We start from the raw sequence: 20,463 nt of genomic DNA, 5'->3' as shown, positions 1-20,463 counted from the left end.
TAGCAAAAAAAATAGTGGAGAACGCTAGAGAAGGGATAGAGGTTGTCCATGTTCGACCGGTTCTCTGCCTGTGTTGCTTGTGTTCTCCAATGTTCTGATGTGTTCTTTTGCCTATTTTCGCAAAAGAAAAGAAAAGAAGAAAAGAAGAAAAGAAGAAAAGAAGAGATGCATAGCCGGTTTGGTCAGTTCTCTGCCTGTGTTCGTCAGAAAATTAGCAACGACCACTGTTCTGTCTGCGTTCAGTTGTGTTCTCCTGTGTTTTTCTATGTTTTGCCTTTTTTTAGCAGAAAAAAGGTTGATACGGTGTTGGTCAGTGCTCTGCATGTGTTTTCCAGAAAAAATGGCAGATGACTGGTGCTTTGCCTGTGTTTTGGTTCTCAGATATGCTAAATCTGATCTGTTCACCGAAAAAAAATGATGATAAACACGATGACTAACCCCTTTTCTTTTGTGTGTGTTTTCTTTCTGAGGTTCGATCTTGCAGGGGTTAGACAGTCAACCACCAGTTTTTCCACTGAGTGGTCGTCGATGTTAGAGAAAAAATAGTTACTCAAGCAAAGGACTGACGTCCGATGAGAAAAAAAGGTAGTGATCATTCCTTTTCATTTTGGTTATATAGACCCTTTTGTTGATTCTCAGATGAATTGATCGGAAAGTTTTTTTTTTTGTTAAAATTGTGTGTCATTTGTGCGATGAACCATCCGGTTTAAACTCTTAGCCAGATGCATCGCCAGGCTAAAAAAAAATCTTCCACTAGGGCAATAAAAAAATGATTTCTTCTGCTGCTCTCCTTCTCTTTTATTTATTTTATTAGTTTAAAAAAAAGTGTTGCTCTTCGGTTTGATTCCTCTTACTGTTGTAAACCATCCGGTTCTCTGTGTCAGATGGGTAAAAAGAAGAAAAAATTACTATATAGAGTTCATCGAAAAGAAAAAAATAATACAGGGGGTCACCTTTTTTTTAATATGCCTGATACAGGGGTTCACCTGTTATTGGCAACCTGTATTTGTACGTGGAAGAATACACTTCAACAGCCAAATAAGGTTACCGACTACTGGTGACCAAAACAGGAGGGAAACCTCCTCTTTGAGAAAGGCGTATGCAACCTGGAACCAGCAGACCCTATATTGGGTCTGTCCACCAGAGAAGAAAACAATAAAAGCAAAGGTCGCCAGAATCTAGTGGCCTCTTCTTCGAAATTAAAAATAAGAAAAAGTTGACCTATCTTTTGTCGTTGTTCTCTTTTAATGCTGAGTTTGACTGTCGATGACGCTGCGAAAGAGCCTCTGTCTGCAACAACCTAACTTTGATACCACTAAAGAATCGAGATTGAAGGAACGGCATAGGGTTTTTTATTGTAAACGACCTTCTTCAAAGGGAGTTTAGTTCACGCACTCATGTTAAGGTGAGTAAACCCTCTTCTTATTTATAGAGGAAGGACTGCTGAAAATTTACCTTCCTTTGAGTAGTCGTTTACCCCAATCTTAGTTACGCAGATCATTCTGGATAAGGCCCTCAAGCAGGGCAGTTTCACCCGTTAAGGAGAGCGTGGGTCCTCCTCTCTCTTTAACGGATAAGATTCTCCGTGAAGCATGGCCACGGTTATCAACGCTATCTAGGTTCCAACCAACACCATTTTAAACACTGCAAGAACTGCCAACATTGATGTAGATTTTTGTGGACCATGTTTGATCATGGTCCTTGAATCTTTCCACTCATGCAATTGAAGAACCTTAGAGTGCTATACAAATCTTATTGCTTCCTCGAGTGGTTACTTTCCTCCACTTTCATTCAGAAATTCGTCTTTCATTTGCTTTAGTAGCTCTGCTGTCAACTGTCCGCACTTTTGTAAAATAATGGCCTTATGGTCTTTCCACATAAACTCATCGTTCTCATATGCATTGAAAGCATGTACTCTTGCAGGTTAATGGAAACTTTTCCTCGAGGCTTATAATGAAAAAGAAACTTGTTACCATTTAATACATTTGTCTAGTACTAGCTTTCATTTGCCACAAAATCCATATATTATTTGGTGACAGTTTGACACCATATATTTCTCACCAACTACGTATTTACTACCAACGGGGGGGGGGGGGCTCCGCCTATTTGGTAGGAGCTGTTAGTGCACGTCACCATGTGTTGGGACGTTGCAAGTTCAATACCCATGTTGTCTAACTGGTGGGGGCTGTCTAACCCCAGCTGGACTTTAAAAAAAAAAAGGTTTTCACTATTCAGGCTTCCTGCCTTTGCAGTGCTTCAATATCATTATTGCAAAAAGTAGATAATTGCAAGTCACCAGTTCCATAATATACCTGATGTTAGAAACAGCATTTAGCAAGTTTGAACTGCTCTACTGTCAGCAAAAGGAAATCATTTTGAATAACCGTGCCTGACAATCCTCAGATGCAACACGGTATTATAGAAACCAATCAGCTTCCTAAACTGGAGGAACATCTTTGTTTCAGCTTTTTTTTTTTATCAGTGACAATCGGGAAGCTGCCAACCAAGTTCACAATGATGACGTTTTGCTGGCTCTGTCAACATTCTGCAATTTCAGCATTCAAGTAATGACTGCTGAGATATGTTGGTTTCTTCTCAGCTTCTCAATGTCCTGGACAGTATGGGATAACACCTTTAGAATTCCAAATTTAAAGAGACACAGAGTCACTAAATTTAATGAGTCACACAGAGTCACGTTGCAGTCACTGGTACAAAAAAAGAATGCCACAAATTCGAATATTCCAGCATTAGAGATCGTAGTGGAATTAAAATCCTCTCTTTTGACAAAAAGAAATTAAAATCCTTTCATGAAAATGTGATTCTAAACATTTTCAGAATCCTTGAAGCATTTGGATCCTTTTGTCATTACCAGTCTTACGTTGCTTTCAGATAGCGGGATATGGGCATTTGTGTATATAAAATGCCAGATCACAACCCAGTGTTGTCAAAGTATTGAACATAGACATGGCTATCCACAATGGTGAATGATTGGTCTGTAAGGAATTCAAATATCTTGCTTGAAACAAATAAGACTGCCAAACCCACACACATCCAGGAGATCAACCACCTTTCATGTTAGCTAGAACTATGTACGAACGAAGCCTTGAGTAAACAAACTTTTCCTGCCCAACCGAGGAGGTTCAGCAGAAGGAATTCACTGCTTTAAACATCAGTGCATTCATACACATACTTGATTCAATATGTCATCATAACTTGGGTGTTAAGATATGGTTTCTCTTGCTGCTGGCAAAGCTCTAATTTTCCTTGATTTGTTTCCAAACAAAATTTTGAACATGGTGCTAGGCCTGGTTCAGGAAAAAGAAATATTCCGTGTCCGAGACCACTATGCTTTCCTTTTATACATTTCAATGGTGCTTATGGATGGGTAGTACCAACGCCCGTGGTCCGTGGATTAATAGCCCAAGACTGTCACAACTAGTACAAAGCCACACACACGCACACATGGGCACACCCACAGCTCAAACCCCCTGGTATATATATATATATATATGGTGCTATAGAAGTCACGGAACTATTAGAGTACAATCACCTGCTTTTCATATTTTTTAGGCTTTTACTTTTTTTGTAGATTGGACCTTATAGATGTGATCTACAAGGTTTGTTTAGTAGAAAATGAGTTTTGAATCATGTGATTGTGTAGTTTTAAAGGACTTCAAAAATCAATGACCCACAATACATTAAAATTTTATGACTTATAAAATTCAAATTTTTAGATCGAAATCTCACAATCCAAGGTTTGATCCTTAGCAAACAATCCATGCTAAAACACATCAATCCATGGTAAAACACATCCATGTAGTCAGATTGAGTTGATAAAGCTTGAACCTGTGATTTTCAGTTCAATAGTTTTGTGCCTTCAATAACACCAAATATTAGCCATATATATATATATATATATATATATATATATATATATATATATATATATATATATATATATATATATATAAAATCTAAGATTAAACCCCTCTAGTTAGGACATAGGAGCATCCAGTTGGATTAAATTGCCAAAACACCCCTTGTGTGACTGATGGCAATTTCAGAATTTTTTTGTTACATTTTAGGTCAAAAACTCACTTTTACTTTTATCAAATAAAATTGTTAAAGTACCAATTTGTACTTACCAACACCATCCAAGTTCAAACCATGTGTACCAATCTTAGATGTTCAACTGACATGAAATTATCAAATTATACCCGAAAGTGGTTGTACTTTTGAAAATTCGCTGTTATTTTTTAGTTGTAAAGTCACTTTTATTTTTATAAACTAAAGTTACTAAACTTGTGTTTGTTATTTTTTGAAGACATTTCTTAATCTTTTATTTTTCCTCCAGAAAATGACCTAATCTACTTCTAAAAGTAACATATACTTTAAAAGTATCACCACCTTAAGTGTGTTTTCATAAATTAAGCCAGTTGAACACTCATAAGTTTAAAATACCTTCCCAACCCTCGGGTGCATGCACATGTGCACACATGCATGCAGTCTTTGGTGCATATCTTTGCCATAAGTTCAGAAACAATGAGCAAAATCTCATTATTCATGCTTCTCTGAGTAAATCTGACGGAACAAATAGATTTACCATATAACATACTTTGAACTAATGCATTTAAGTGCTAAAATATAATTTATAGAAGGATACAAATAAATTATCTAAGATTGTACTAGAATGTAACTATTACAAAAATGCTTTGGCATCTAAATCGTTAGGAAAAAAATCATAAATGAACCATGTTAAACTCAATAACAAGGCTCAGTTATGTCTGCTAACTAAAAAGCTAAAAAAAAAAGTCCATTATCTTTGTATATGCATTCATCAAACTCCATTAACAATAGACAAAACAAAGAACTAAAAAATAATTTTTATTAGAGAGGATTTCAACCAACCTTGCACCTTGGTTCGTGCATCAACAATTTTGTAAGGGTAGCAATAGAAAGATGAGTGCAGAAAAGTACAACGCTGCAGGAGTTATCCTTCAAGCCAACCGAACTTCAGAGACAAAGAAGGCAGAACTTGGATTCAAACTGCACATGGATAAGCATGTAACAATCCAAAAAATAAAAAAGAAATTATATCCAATGCACAGATGTAATATTCCAAAAAATAAAAAATAAATCATATCCAATGCACAACTTGATCATGTATTGTCGATTCTAAAATTATTGCAGAAATAGAACCACCAAACTTCGAGTGAACAATAATTCCTGTAAATCACATAAGGAACAAATTCATATTTTATTACATTAAAAAAAATACATGGAAAAATGAATACATGAAATGAATAGATTCTTGGAGAGGGAGAAACAAATGCATCTTTGCGAAGTATCAATAGCTTGATCTACAACCAAAGCTTGTTATTATTGAATCATGCATGCCTCCGTGCCTCAAAGAAATTACTCTGCGCTTAATCATGGGCAATCTTTTGGAGTGACTCTTCAAGAATAAATTAGTTCTCAAAGGTCAACCTGTCATTGATACCTGTATCAGTGGCTTTATATAATGCTCTACCTTACCTGCAGAACAGCTTCAGAACAAGGTTTCACTGAAGACCACAGGATGCTCAGCCTCCCAGTTTCCATTTGTGATAATCCACACATTGTTCATCATGCTAAATTTGATTTTCAAGTATACACATCAAGCAATAGGACCTCATATTCAGTCTATTTGCATTTATCATAGCACACCCATACCCACGAAGCAGCATTATGAAACAATTAGATGTTCTTCTCAATTAAACCCAGTAGATGCTTACTCTCACCAGAGAAATTTAATTTTTCTGCCTTTACAATAGTGACTTTTGTCTGCTGCTCATCACCATAATTCTCTTCTTTAATTTTAAGCTTGAACAGATATTGTCGGAAAAGAGCATCCTTTATAATCTCTTGAAACCTAGTATCATCTCGCTCTTCATATTTCAAGAAATACAATTCCCTCGCAGAACATCCCACTATCTCCTCACCTGACTCCTGGAAGGCAGTAACCCACGTCACGCCAGTGTGGTCTTGAACTTGAGCCTGAAGAATATATCTGTAATCGCATTCTGAGAAATCTTGATCGCACCTTTCACAGTGCCATCCGTCAAGATTGGACTTTGTAACCTTCCGATTGCATTGCCTATCTCCGACCATTAAAGGACAAGCTGTGTAACAGAACGTGTCCACCTTTATATAAGAAAGGGTCGCTTTAATTGTTATCCAATCTGGCTTACCCATTCTCCCAAGGCATTCATCTTTAATTTGTGACACATTTTTTCGAATTTCATTTTGATGCAGAGGCATAATATCTCTAGAGATAGACTGTGATGCACTATTCTTGCCCACTGTTTCAAACCAATTCTTTAAAATTTGGGCCTCTATGATGTCGGGATTTATAAACAGTTGGCTACTGGAAATAGTGCCAACTGACTTTCCATTAAAGTCATTCACCCTGCCAGCCTTAACAGCCAAAACTGGATAGAAACCTGAGTCATACATATCCTGAATTTCTCGACCTTCTTTATTGCAAAAATTCCCCCAAAGAGTTAATTCGACAGTCCGGCCTGACGTATCCTTCAGAGTGAGAATTCGGCGCTGAGTCTCCACACCATTCTTTCTCAATATAGTGACGCATGGACCAACAGCTACCACAATTCCAATAACATCCACCATCGAAGTGTTCTCCATGACTTCAATTTCATTGATGGGCCTAAATGAGAAGTGCTGTTGGGGTATGGACTCATCCTCATCTGGACAATGATCCACCGTGGAGGTTGAATCCAAGAAAATCTCCCAGTCATTGTTAAGATGGTTAAAATTTTTCTGTGCTGGCTTGATGCTTCCCTTTGATACCACGTACACTCTCCCAACCTCTACCCTATCATAAAAACGATCCACTATCGAATTGAAACAAGTTGCACGTATTTCTCCACCATCAGAATCAAGAAGATCAAAGGAGAACACCTTTCCATCCCCTTTGGCATTGTTGTAGCGGCGGAGATCACCTTTTGCAGTTACTCTAACCTTGATTGCCCACCTCCCCTGGTAAGGATTCAGTGCGGACACAGGGATTATCCTAGCAGGAGCTTTATTCGTCATGATAGGCCCTCGACTACTGTAAACCGGTGGAGGTCTATAAGAAGGTTGAACACCTGGTTTTGAGCAGAGATTATTTGGTGGGTTTTCTAGTTTATTTGCACTGCCACAATTTTGCAAAGGGGGTACAGATCCCACTTTTTGGGACTGCATATTGTGATTTCCTGTCTTAACTTCACAACTGACACCGCTGTTAGAGTCTGTAAATGGCTTTGGATCGCCTATGATCTCACAATCGGCAGAAACGACTTCCATGTTCAAGACAAGAATTAACCTGTAAGCAAAACCCAAAAAAGTAAAAAAAAATAAATCATGTTCTTGGTTTGTCCAACTGAAAGTGGACGTCAACGAAATTGATTTTTTTTTTGTTTCTATGCGAGATGAAGAAAGGCAGTTTTTTGGTATTAGGACCATGGGTCCAAAACAGTGGAGGAGAACATGAAAGGGGATATTTTCTTCCACAGAAGAGGCTCCCAACTCAATGAATCAAACGCCTCAATGAGATCGCCCACAAAGACAGCCGCTAAGAAAATATAGGAAACATGATAACAAAAATCATAATCCTCAAATGGTTGTTTTGGATTCCCCAGAACACAGAATTCTGATTGGTGTCCACGACAACTCAGAAATCCTATGTTTGGATACATTCAATAACTGAAACTCGCCTATGTCCAATTCCAGATTTTAAACTCGCACCAAATAATAACCGATTCAAAATCATGGACTTTGTAATTCTGCAATTCAGTATCTTCGGAAATTGAACTATGATGAGATTCCATTTCAATTTGGCTGAAAAACCAAAAATTGCACCAAATAAGGGGAAGGAGAAAAAAAAAGATCAGCAAGTTCATCAAACAAATACCTATATGCAATATAGCAGCAATTATGGAAACAAGAAAAAAATCAATCAATTCCCCTCCAAATCCGATGGGGAGAAAACGACGGCACTAAAGAAAACAACTTTAAAGCAGAATCAGATCAATTCCCCATCTATCACCCAACATCATGAGAGAGAGAGAGAGACCTGCGACCCTGGACGTGGCTGCAGGTGTAGTCGATCAACTGAAGGACGGAGCCCCTGTGGACGGTGCCGCCCTTGGCGAGGTCGTTGAGTTGGGAGGCGAGGACGGCGTGGTGGGATTGGGCGCCGTCGGAGAGGGTGACCCTGTAGCGCTCCTGCTTGGCGGTGCCCGTGACCACCATCCTCACGACGTCCAGCGCCTGAACCACCGGCTTCAGGTCGACGTCTCCGGCCATCACGGCCCGTATGGCGTTGGGCGTCAGCCTTTCCGCCATCACTACCCTTCTTCCTGTACTCTCTCTCTCTCTCTCTCTCTCTCTCTCTCTATATATATATATATATATATATATAGTAGAGACGAGGCTCTTCGACCATGGAGGCGGTCAGTGTTTCTTTCTCCAGTTGGATGTTGTGCGTCTATCTGGGCCATACAACTGTCCAGATTGATCACGTAACACGTGCTTTCTTATTTTCAACTACTTTGTCAACTTAAGCCCGTATTTGCATAGAGCGTACCCATAAAATTTTAGAACCGGATCAGGTTATTTGACAAATGAGCACCACTCTCATATGGCGATCTTGACCGTTGAACCCTGAAGCCAGGATCGTGACACATAGCTCTCAGTTTTTTTGCTTAAAAAAATTTTTTTGAACGGTGTTAAGCCATTAAGGTTTAGGATTCAAAATGTAGTAAAAAAAACCAAGAACTGATCGCTCTCCAACCTCATTCATGTTAGAAGGTAGTTTTGTAACTCTTTTCATTTAAAGAGGACAATCTGCCTTTTGTAATTTTTTCTCAATCTAAATAGAGCGATGCAGGTTATATGTTCCCCCCTCCGAACAGGGCATCTTATGCTCGGGGGTCCCAAAAAGCACCACGTATTTAAGCTTGTGCATCTTGTATCCCCATGTTTGTCAGCATTAATTAGCATTGGAGTTTGATGCGATTGCAAAGACTTAATTATTCTCTCCTCCATTGGTGTCAAAAAAAATAACGATTGTAGAAAATGAGTGATTGTAAAGACTTAAGTGCCCCGAAGATGATTATTTAAGACAGAGTCTCTGCACTGCAGGATTATCCGAGAAAAAAATCTCTCCTGGAGGAGGCCATGAACATCAACCCCCTCTCTCTCCCTTCTCTTTCTGCTTCTGTGCACATCCAACAGAAGATCCTACATTGCTCCATCAAGCACCGACTGACCTGCACATTGACTATTGTGGAGCCTAATTCAGAGTTTTTACCCTTACAGGAGGAGGGTTTGGGGGCTCCTCCCAGTGTGGGTAGCATCATTCAACTAAATGAGTTGTGGATCCTGATTCAGAGTTTTTGCCCTTATAGGAGAGGGGTCTGGGGGCTCCTCTCAGCGTGGGTAGCATCATTCAACTTGAAGAGTTGTGGAGCCTGATTCAGAGTTTTTACCTTTACAGAAGAGGGGTCTGGGGGCTCCTCCCAACGTGGGTAGCATCATTCAACTTGAACAGTTGTGGAGCCTGATTCAGAGTTTTTACCCTTACAGAAGAGGGGTCTGAGGGTTCCTCCCAACGTGGGTAGCATCATTCAACTTGATGAGTTGTGGAGCTTGATTTAGAGTTTTTTCCCTTACAGGAGGAGGGTTTGGGGGCTCCTCCCAGCATGGATAACATCATTCAACTTAATGAGTTGTGAAGTCTGATTCAGAGTTTTTACTCTTACAGGAGAGAGGTTTGGGGGCTCCTCCCAGTGTGGGTAGCATCGAAATGAACCTTAATCGTTTCGTCGATGGTGATCCGACGAAACGATGGTGAGTCGGTGATCCGATGGTCATCTGGCGAAACAAACATGAGCCATCAAAAATGTCTGTTTAAACTTTTCATTGTCATCTTCTTCTTCTTCCTTCTCCGTAAAATACTGTAAAACTCTCTCTCTCTCTCTTTAGAGAAGAAATCAAGGGAGGCAAAGAGTTCCCCCTGGAGAAGACCATGAACATCAACCCTCTCACTCTCTCTCCCTTCTCTTTCTACTTCTGTGCATATTCAGCGATTTGAAATATGACCTTTGGTTAGGGAAATATGGCCCTGACAAGTTGGTCCTAATTCGGGTAGCGATTTGCTTACTAAATAACACTACAAATCGCTATAGTGATTTGCGAAAGATACTACAAATCTCTATAGTAAGATTCAACAACACTATAAATCGATGTGAGGCTCGATGGAGACCCAAAAACACTACAAATCGCTATAGTGATTTGCGGAATACACTACAAATCGCTGTTGGAAGACCGGATAACACTATAAATCGCTATGAGGCTTGTTGGAGACACGAAAACACTAAAAAATGTTGTAGGAAGGCCCGACAATACTACAAATTGTTGTTGGTAGGCCGGATAACACTATAAATCGTTGTTGAGCTCGTTGGAGACCCGAAAATACTACAAATCATTGTAGGAAGGCTCGACAATACTACAAATCGTTGTTAGAAGACTAGACAATATTATAAATCGCTGTGGAGCTCGTTGGAGACCCGACAACACTAAAAATCATTGTAGGAGAGTCATTGAAAAAATCGTGGGAAAGAAACAGAAAAAGAAAAATAGAAAAATCGTGGGAAGGGGTGTTACGAAAACCTCAAGCAAGAAACAACTGAAGGAAACATGAGCCTCACGATTAAACAAAACGCTTTATTGCTCTTTTTTGATAGTTAAAAGAGGGAAAGAAAAAAAAAATTATACAAGGCCCCAAAAAAATTTGGTCTGAAGGGCGTTGCCGCTGTCCCCTGACCGCGCAGCGGGATCCGCGCCGGAGGGGGAGCCCCCGGACCCCCCCCCCTCCTGTAAGGGCAAAAACTCTAAATCAGGCTCCACAACTCATCAAGTTGAATATGCTACCCACGTTGAGAGGAGCCCCCAAACCCCCTCCTGTAAGGGCAAAAACTATGAATCAGGCTCCACAACTCATCAAGTTGAACGATGCTACAATCAGTGTGCAGGTTAGTCGGTGTTTGATGGAGCAATGTAAGATCGTCTGCTGGATGTGCACAGAAGTAGAGAGAAGGGAGAGAGAGTGAGAGGGTTGATGTTCATGGCCTTCTTCAGGGGGAACTCTTTGCCTCCCTTGATTTCTTCTCTAGAGAAAGAGAGGGTTTTACAGTGTTTTACGGAGAAGGAAGAAGAAAAAAATGACGATGAAAAGTTCAAACAAACAATTTTGATGGCTAAGGTTCATTTCGTTGTGTATACTTTGAAGAGTCAACATCATCCCCGACTTTCTGGATGGAGGACATGTTTGTCCTTTTTTTGAACCGTTTGTTTTTTTCTTTTTTGAATGAAAGACATTTTTGTCATTTTCTCAAACCATCATTTTATGAGAAGAATAGCAAGAAAGGGTACTTAAGTCTTTGCAACCACACCAGACTTCAATGCTAAGTGATGTTAACATACACGGGAATATGAGCCCCATGTGCTTGTATACGTGGTGCTCATTCAGACCCCCGAACACAGGCGTGGGATTCAGTGAATCATCGGGGGAGAACATACACCACCCTCTCTAAATAGAGGATCTCAGTGCACTGTATTCATAGGCAACTTGCCGAACCACGTAAAAGACTTTTTCCTTATGTAATTGATTTTCTTCTCTTCTTCTCGTATATTTCTTATTGATAGTCTGTTTGGTCATTCCCTAACAATTCCCTCTGCATCCCGCCTTATTTTTCCTTAAATTCAACCGCAGTTCTCTCTGCAACCTTGGTTATTCCTCCAAAAAATATGTGTTTCTTCTTCTGTTATGTGTTTCTCTACACCAAAGAAGGGAGAAGGGTCGGGTGCTAGTAGGCTGCATTGTCGATTTTGAGAATCTTTTGGTTGTTTATAGAAGAAGAGGGTTAGTCACAAGTCATATGGTTCTCTCTCTCTCTCTCTTGACATTTCTCCTCTGGTCAAGTTGTTGACACTACAAAGGATTTCATCTACTTTCTTTCGTGGCATTGCCTTGGATAACTTGGATCAACTTAACATGGTTGGCAATATTGGTGCAGGAATATTAATGAATTTTTTGTATTATGGATCATATTTCAATCTGCATACATATGTTTTCAGAAAATAATCGTATTGTATGATAAATTTGCATGCATTTTCCTAAATGCCTTACAAAATTTGAAATCTTTCCTATGTCCAATTAATTTCGCAGGTTACCAATTTTTTAGGACTTTTTTATCTTTAGCATGTGTGAATGTCTCTTGATTTTCACGTGTTACATTACAATGCTCTTTTGTCTCACTAAAAATGAAATTTGTATGCTATTTTTGCAGAAATCATGAATTTCACATAAATAGTATGAATATTGTGATTTTGCTTGTGAAAATTCAATACTTGCAAATTTCATCAAGAGTTTCACGTTAGTGGTTGCAAAAAAATTTATGAACTTTTTCATCTTGTCTACTTATAGCAATGTGAAATTCTACTTTAGCATGCAAATTTACGTGCATATATAGGACATTAGAGTGCAGATTTTATCAAGAGTTTTATATTGGTTGTTGTGAAAGGCTATTTTTGATTCCGAATTCATAAAAAATTTAAGGTATTCATAAACTTTCGCATGTTGTCAACTTTAAACGATTTGAGATTTTATTTTAGTGTGCAAATAAAATATTATTTTTAAATTTTTTTCTTTTATCTAGATATGAACAATTAATAGCTTTATAGTATTTTTGTTTGGTTGTTGTAGATGTTTTATATATGTTTTTATGTTGTTGTAGATGTTTTATTTATGTAACCTTATATTTTACTTAATATTTGACACTGGATTTATTGTTTAGGGTTTTTGTATATATATATATATTATTTTAAATAGTCAAGCTACGTACCCCTACACCCCTTCATGTTCATTGATCAAATACTTGTGATTTGTATACAAAAAAATCACCCTTTTATCCAGCAAAAAAGCTCGACACTCACTTGCAAAAGTAATAAACAAAGTGACAAACATACGGTGTTTTTAAGAGTAACCAAATCAAGGATAAAGGCATATTGGTAAATCTGGCTAATTGATTTTTTTCTTGATCGCCTTGGTCAAACCACTTGTTTAAGTTGTCGCACAAAAAAATCAGTCACTACATAAATTGTCGTCTGAAAAAATCAGGCACCATGATTTTAACCAAATAAAAGAGCAAAACTGTAAAAAAACAGTAAATTGGTCAAGTTTGTCATATTTTCTAGTTTGTGATTGGTTATATTGTTGTGCAAAAAATTGAATAAGATAATTGTCCATTTCTGTATTTGGATTTGAATTCAGATTAATAACTTATGTCAGATTTGCATTTTAGATACAAATTAAACCCCATCCATTTACACATTTTACATGTTAATTCCTTATTTACCAGATCCAGAGCTACTACAGTACATGAAAAAATGGATTTGGGTTCTGCTCTACCACATTTAATCTGGTTTGGATCCAGACTCATATCTGGACCTATTGTTTAAAATTCAGATTCATATTTGGGTCTATCTTGATCCAATCGTAGATGGCTTTGTCAATCCGTCCAATTCCTTTTTTTTTACACAAACTTTTTTATAGGAATACTTTTTACCACTTAGAAATTTGAAAATGTGTAACCTGCAGGTCCCACCCTTTGTTCTTGACTCCATTTCCAGTTGACCTTTTATTTCCCCAGCTAATAGGTCATCTAACTTCACTGCTATATATTAAGGGCTTGTTTTCATTCACACAGAAGGGAACGTTCGTTCATGGGAAAGGGCACGGCTTTCCTATGAATGTTCTTTCATATGGAAGGAGATATGAAAGCATTTTCACATAAAAAAGCAAGATGGTGAAAAAAACCGGGGCCCATTTGTGCCAGTATGACACTTTTTCATTATGATGCTTGAATGTTAATTTGTTTCATCCATGGTGGAAAAAGGAGGAAAAGGGATTATCAGCTCAGCAATTTCTCAAGAAACTACGTGAAACTAATGAGCCCTAAGGGACAAATATATTGGTATAAGAATACCGGGACATGAAATATAGATGAAGCTAAGGGGTGCAAGTGGGTTGGATTTTTATCCGATTCTAACTTGATTGAAGGAAATTTGGGCAATGACTGTCCACAAAAGCAAGTTCCATTTTATAAACGAGTTGGATCCAATACAAATAGTATTGGGTTCAGTACGATCCAGGTCTGAATCGATTAAATAAATAGATCATGGACCAGGTTAGAACAAAGACTGACCTGACCCGTTTATGTATTTCACAGGACAAATTAACATACTGGTCCTTTTTCAGTGAATCCAATGTCAGAGAGGTTCAGTTCATATTGATTTCGCCAAAATTCTACCATGTTTTCAAATCGGATCTGGTTTTGAAACTGAAACCATTCACTGAAAGTTGGATCCAATATCAGGTCAGCCTAGATCCGAACCAAATGCAACCCTAGTTGAAGATGAAAAAACACCTCAAGGGGGGTTCGCACAACCACCATAGGGGATGGGGGCTTGGTTGCTAGACGGGCAGTCAAGGTTCCATTCACATGGGTGTCGCCCCTATGGACAGGCCAAAGCCTAACATAGGCCCTAGGGACAGTGGTCCTAGCCTCAGAGTTTTACGCTGCCGGGACAAAGGTATAGTAGGCTGAGCCAGGGCGACAAGGTTTCATGTCAGGTGTGGTTTCTTCCGATTATAAATTCAAAAAAAAAATCAATTAAAGCATCGACAATAGAGACAATTGACTGAATCACATGAAACCATGATTTTTATAAAAGTTCATTAACAACTTTTTACAAAGCAAAGCTACTTTGATTCTTGAATCATCCTCATTACTTCTGCATCTGTTCTACCAAAAGATCCTTTTTTTATGTGAGCATATGATTCAATTTGTGACAATTCAGTTTCCTGTGGTGAACTGAACTTTGTGATATCAAATATCATATACTTGGGGAGGCCTCATCAGGGTCTCTAGCGGCAGCAAGCCCTTCCATGACCGTGGATAAAGCGTGCATTGTCTTCCGTGTAGACGTGCGTCTCTTTTAACAATCTAAGCAAACATGTGAATCGAGTTATCCAACAAGAGGCAGATAAGATATATTACACATGAAGAGAGAGAGAGAGAGAGAGCAAATATTTGGCTATTGATTTTTTAGGGAATCTCTACTTACGAATTATAGACGCATTTATTCATGACTGTGGAGGAAAGGTAAGAATCCCCATCCAAGTAAAGTAGGTCGCCAACGATTCTCTCTTGTATTCTACTGTCTATCAGTTTGGCATCCAGTGTAAATGGCTCGTCCGATGCCTGTAAGAGTACATCGCACATACAGGCATATATAGTCAGATACACATCAAATACGCGTATATCAACTAGCTTTGTCATGATATGAACACCTTACCATAACCCATCCCCACGTGTCTGCGTATGATGGCACGTGTGCTGTATGTGCCTGGACATCTACAAGAAAATGTTTGGTATCCTTAGAATTTGATATGCAGTTCTCCATTTCATCAACTTATCAACAATTCATCCGTAAATTAATGTGAATAACTATTTAGACTCTCTCTCTCTCTCTCTCTCTCTCTCTCTCAGCTTAATCACTATAATCATTAGGAATGTGTGAGGTGAACCTAAGTCAGAGAAGTATCATAAACTTTAGCTGACATACTCACACTTGAATACATGTTTGATGGTGTTGTAGATGGATGAGAACACCTCTTTGTGGGTGAGGACGCCAGCTGGTCCAGCCTATTAATTCATGAATACACAAAGTTGCAATTGTACAAGTGTGAGATGCCCAGAGAGAGAGAGAGAGAGAGAGAGAGATGCTGCATGCACCTGTGTTACAAAAATGCCATTGTCACTAAGCTTGGGCTTGACGATATTCTCATAAAAGGATTTTGTGTAGAGTTGATAGCATGGCCCTCCTTCCATAGGGTCAGCTAGGTCACCCACTATCACATCAAACTTTTCTTTGGTTTCTTCTAATTCCAACCTGCAAAATCACATACCAAATAAGAAAAAAAGGAATGAATTTTCCATGAGTGAATGAAAGGAAGCTCATGCACAACTCATTCGACAGGTGGCAAACCTTGCATCGTTGATCACCAACCGAAGCTTTTCACTACGGAAAGCCTCTCTATTTGCATGCAGATATCTTCGGCAAAAATCAACAACTTCCTGTGAACAGGATGGAGAACATCAGCCTCACTATTTTCTTGAGAACTTTAAAAGGAAAGTTTGTAATCTAGTGAGGTTTTTCCGTGGCTAAGAAATTGCTGATACCAGATTGTATAGAAGTGTGGATCATGGATAGACGAGACATAGTAATAAGAAATACTAGGGTAGAACATCATTTAAACCTTTATGGGAGAATACCCAGTCCAATTAATGGCCCTCTTTCTGAGCCCTTCTTTCTTGTTGGCTTATATTTTATGAACTGGCCCTATAAGGATCCATAACTTGATTCATTTTTGCATTGTCAGATCAAACTTATCCATACATGTAATACCAAATCAACATAGTTAGACTAAGTTTATCTAGGTAAACCTCGTGAAGGAAATGCAATTGGGAGTGTGTGAACTTTGACATATTTTATATGGGAGATGTTGAATACATGTCCATGCAGACATAATATTATTGATATTCACTATATGTCATTATCACCTTTTTCAGTATACTTATATTGTGGATATTTTCTGTGAATACAACATTTCAAAGAGGTCCTCCATCATACAAGGCTTATGTGACCCAAACCAATCACATAACAAAATTCCATAGGCCCCACAGCAACAGAATGCAGGCTCCACTTAAAATATTGTCATGTGATTGGCTGGTGATACATAATGGGGGCGTTTGATTCGCAGACAGCCCTGAACTCTGTCCTGTCCTGTCTGCATGTGTCATTCTCCAAGGATGGACAAAGACACTTTTGTTTTTTTGTAAGGAGTTCATGGTGTCGTCCTCTATTCCAAGGGAGAGGGTGGAACGAACTCTCCTAGACACTAAAAAGCATCCCATAGGGACGTGAGGGACCCGGTTTTCTGCCTGACCATTACGCAGCTGGCAGACACCGTCGTCCTGCGCAGTCAAACTTACCCTAAGGGGTCACTAAAGCGCTCCTTGGATCACAACATTCCATCAAAAGTCACAAGGGATACCATCGGGGCTCCGCTTGTTTGGTAGGAGTAGCTAGTGCATGTCTCCTTGTGGTGGGACGTTGCAGGTTCAAAACCCAATGGTATAGTTGTATAACTGGCAGGGGTCTGCCAAACCCCAGCTTGCCTTTAAAAAAAAAAGGTACAAGGGATAGTTCTTAACTGATGCAACGATTTAAATAAGACCATTAGTGTCTATAAATATAAATTTTAGATCATGAACAGATGATACATAATAATAACAGATATTTAGCTATAGGTTGTATATCTTTATAAATATAAATTTTAGATATAAATAGAATTTTTAGATCATGAACAGATTATACATAATAATAACAGATATTTATAGCTATAGGTTGTATATCTTTGAGCTTCAGCTATGTTTTGGAGACATGTTCCAGTGATCGGACCCCAGTACTTTACAAAGTACTTGAACCATACAAAACATAGAAAATTGCTGCACGTACAGTGATTCAAGCAGCGATCTTCTATGTTTCACACAAAAAAAAACCACTGCATAAAAAATCGCTACATGTACAGCGATTCTTTGTGCTTTTTTGTGGCCCGAGCACTTTGTAGAGTACTGGGTCCCGAGCACTTTGTAGAGTACTATCCACTCCGTGTGTTTTGGCATAATCACCATCCGTCGTGGTGATCGACGGTAATCGCTATTGATAAATGCCACGAGCGTGTCGTGATGGGCCCCACCGTTTGCACGATGAAGGGTGGAGATGAATGCCGCAGACGGTGGTGATCCATGCACAAACAAAATGTTTTGGTATCACCACTGTACGTGGCATCCATCTTCGCCGTTCCTTGTGCCACCAGCGGGGTCCACCATAACGTCATCAATAAAGGTAGGTCGCTGTTGATCATCACGATAGACGGTGATTATGTCAGAACACGGAGGAAGTGTGATTTGGCATATCACTTGATCTGTTCTTTGTTTGACATGCAAAATGCAAGATAGGAATTAAAGAAGTGAATTGTACCTGATCAATGTCACACATGACCACCCTCTCTACGGTTCGATGCTTCAGTATTTCTCTTGCAGTAGACCCTTCACCCCCTCCCATTATGAACACCCTCTTAGGACTGCAGTAAAATCATTTTTTAAAAGGTGAGGTGAAATTAATAAACATTTTTCCTTTGACAATATCATTATGTACAAAAGGAAATTAGGAAAAATAAATAATCTAAAGTTCATGAAGACTTGCTTGGAATGGTAAAGCAGGGCAGGGTGAACCAAACACTCATGATAGATAAACTCATCCACCTCTGCGCTCTGCAACTTCCCATCGATTACTAAAGCCTGTCAAAAAAAAACAGGAAACAAATAATAAAGTGGGGTTTATATTTGGTACAATCCATTGTACCTACAATCTAGTTTGAATCTAAAGATGCGAGTTCTTTTGATACAATCTAACCTCATAGATGTTTTCATCATGCTCGAATTAGTAGGAACCGACTCTTGGATCATGTTTTTTAAATGAAAAAATATATCCTTTTGTGAGTACGGAAAAATAGATGCCTTCATTGCCGTTGGTTTTTGGATCACTGGAAAAACCTGTATACAAGTCGGTTTTTTGGATCCAATATCTTATTAAATCCTAATCCAATTAATTGGATCCAGTAAAGCATGCAGGGTTTATCTTGTCAATAATTGGATTCAAATTCAGTATTCTGTTTTGCATCTGAATCCAAATCCGAATGCAAACAGAGGCCAAATCCAGTGGATGACATAATCCTGTCCGATTCCATATAAAACACATCTATTAGGCAATCGGATATGGATCCAGTATCACCTTTTCCCATCCAACTAGGCAATGTGCGATTAGGTCAGATTCAGTAATGACTAGATCCAAACTAATTGGGACTCATTTATATCACTAAGCATTTATATATATATATATATATATAATCATTTATGATAGTTGGAATAGTATTAGCAAAAACGCATGCAAGCAGGGATAAAGCTAACCTTGCCAAAATGCTTGGTGTCCAAAAGAGTAATGTCTTGATACTCACTAGCTCCTGTATGAAGAATACTTAAACCACCAAAAGAAATTAAATGCTTTATTAGTGTATAATTCTACCTTGTTCAGAAATAATTGAAACAAAAGAAAACCGCAGATCAGGCCAGATCCAACGCCAGGGACATTGACCTTCACCCTGATGGTGTGCCACACCTAAGCACCACCTGCTTCAATCTCACATGCATGAGACCGACCATGGGGCTTAATTAGTACGTAGCATTCCTAGACATTCAGCCGAGCAGGCAAAAGTAAGCCGCCCCAAGGGGGTGGCGTAGTGGCATGGGGCCTTGGCTGCTAGATGAGCAGTCAAGGTTTGATTTGCGCAAGCCAATGCGTAACATAAGCCCGGGGGCAGGGGTCCTAGTTTCAGAGTTTTACCCTGCCGGCATGACAGGTATGGCAGGATGAGCCAGCACCACCAGGTCTTCGTGCTGGGTGCAGTTTCATCGGGTAATAAATTAACAAAAAAAAGCAAAAATTAAACAAAGCTCAAACAATACACAAATATGGTATTTATGTTTAATGAAAAAGTTCTGGTAAACCAAATAAATCCCCAATCATGTAAAGAAATATCCAATAAATTTCAGAAATTTAAGACCAAGATATGTTGTATATTATTCTTCTATACAAAGGAATAACCCGAAAGCTGCAGAGCTTAGTGCAATATCTTCTTTTTTTAACAATGACATACTGCAATATCATGAAACTTACTGAGGCCAGATTGCTTAATTCTATGCTCCATATATAAGTGCCATAGTCTAATCACTATATATATATATATATATATATATATATATATATATATATATATATATATATATATATATATAATCAACTGATTAAACACTTACCTGTTTAACGCGAAAGACCACCGCAAATCATCGTCGATTTCCTCCTCGTACCAGCAACACTGCCGGCGAACCTCTGCCGGACGGAGATCTCCATTGCATTTTGGAACATCTTCAGCATGGGAGTATCCATTAGCATTGCAGGCCTCACCCATGTTGTTATGTTAACAAGGAAGGAGATGAGGGTGTAAGGTAGCAGCGCAGAGAGAGAGAGAGAGGATGGCAAGGGAAGGGGAGGGTGTAGGGTATTTATAAGGTTGGACGGACCTGATTGCGGTTGGCGTCAGAGGCATGATAAGGGCAGTGCGTGCTGAAAGAGAAAAAGAGACAAAGAGGTTGGCAAACGTTTGGGTAG

At 38.9% G+C, this 20,463-nt stretch overlaps 2 protein-coding genes across 3 annotated transcripts; both read right to left on the bottom strand.

Moving 5' to 3' along the window:
* Nucleotides 1-3,572: 3,572 nt before the first annotated feature.
* On the bottom strand, nucleotides 3,573-8,430 carry LOC149816523 (replication protein A 70 kDa DNA-binding subunit A-like). Of its 2 annotated transcripts, XR_016427647.1 has the most exons (3): nucleotides 8,117-8,418; nucleotides 5,536-7,366; nucleotides 3,573-5,046 (listed from the first exon to the last, which is right to left on the bottom strand). XR_016427647.1 is itself a non-coding variant. In XM_089987389.1 (2 exons), exons 1-2 carry the CDS (start codon nucleotides 8,386-8,388, stop codon nucleotides 5,737-5,739), a joined length of 1,902 nt encoding a protein of 633 aa, XP_089843515.1. In that variant the 5' UTR covers nucleotides 8,389-8,430; the 3' UTR covers nucleotides 5,241-5,736. The 2 variants fall into 2 exon arrangements, 1 of the variants encoding a protein (XP_089843515.1); XM_089987389.1 differs by lacking the exon at nucleotides 3,573-5,046 and having other exon boundaries at nucleotides 5,241-7,366; nucleotides 8,117-8,430.
* Nucleotides 8,431-14,795: 6,365 nt separating this feature from the next.
* LOC149816522 (thermospermine synthase ACL5-like) lies at nucleotides 14,796-20,263 on the bottom strand. The gene is made up of 10 exons (XM_089986916.1): nucleotides 20,112-20,263; nucleotides 19,206-19,272; nucleotides 18,442-18,536; nucleotides 18,217-18,319; nucleotides 16,159-16,247; nucleotides 15,906-16,062; nucleotides 15,740-15,815; nucleotides 15,466-15,524; nucleotides 15,235-15,371; nucleotides 14,796-15,113 (listed from the first exon to the last, which is right to left on the bottom strand). The coding sequence occupies exons 1-10, from the start codon at nucleotides 20,261-20,263 to the stop codon at nucleotides 15,035-15,037; spliced, it is 1,014 nt and encodes a 337-aa protein (XP_089843042.1). The 3' UTR covers nucleotides 14,796-15,034.
* Nucleotides 20,264-20,463: the final 200 nt, after the last annotated feature.

This window comes from Nuphar pumila, chromosome 14, assembly GCF_984573655.1.
Source record: "Nuphar pumila chromosome 14, dmNupPumi1.hap1.1, whole genome shotgun sequence".
Taxonomy (NCBI): Eukaryota; Viridiplantae; Streptophyta; class Magnoliopsida; order Nymphaeales; family Nymphaeaceae; genus Nuphar; species Nuphar pumila.
Note: the sequence above shows the minus strand (reverse complement) of the source record. Positions and strands in the feature narration are given on the sequence as shown.

Bases quoted from the DNA above. Each gene is read 5' to 3' on its own strand.
- LOC149816522 (XM_089986916.1), bottom strand. From the start codon at position 20,263: ATGGGTGAGGCCTGCAATGCTAATGGATACTCCCATGCTGAAGATGTT. The intron at 16,248-18,216 runs GTACAATTCACT...TCCTGTTCACAG, and splicing joins TCATGTGTGACATTGATCAG to GAAGTTGTTGATTTTTGCCG. The intron at 16,063-16,158 runs GTTTGCCACCTG...GTGATTTTGCAG, and splicing joins TTGGTGATCAACGATGCAAG to GTTGGAATTAGAAGAAACCA.
- LOC149816523 (XM_089987389.1), bottom strand. From the start codon at position 8,388: ATGGCGGAAAGGCTGACGCCCAACGCCATACGGGCCGTGATGGCCGGA. The intron at 7,367-8,116 runs GTCTCTCTCTCT...TTTTGCTTACAG, and splicing joins AGCCACGTCCAGGGTCGCAG to GTTAATTCTTGTCTTGAACA.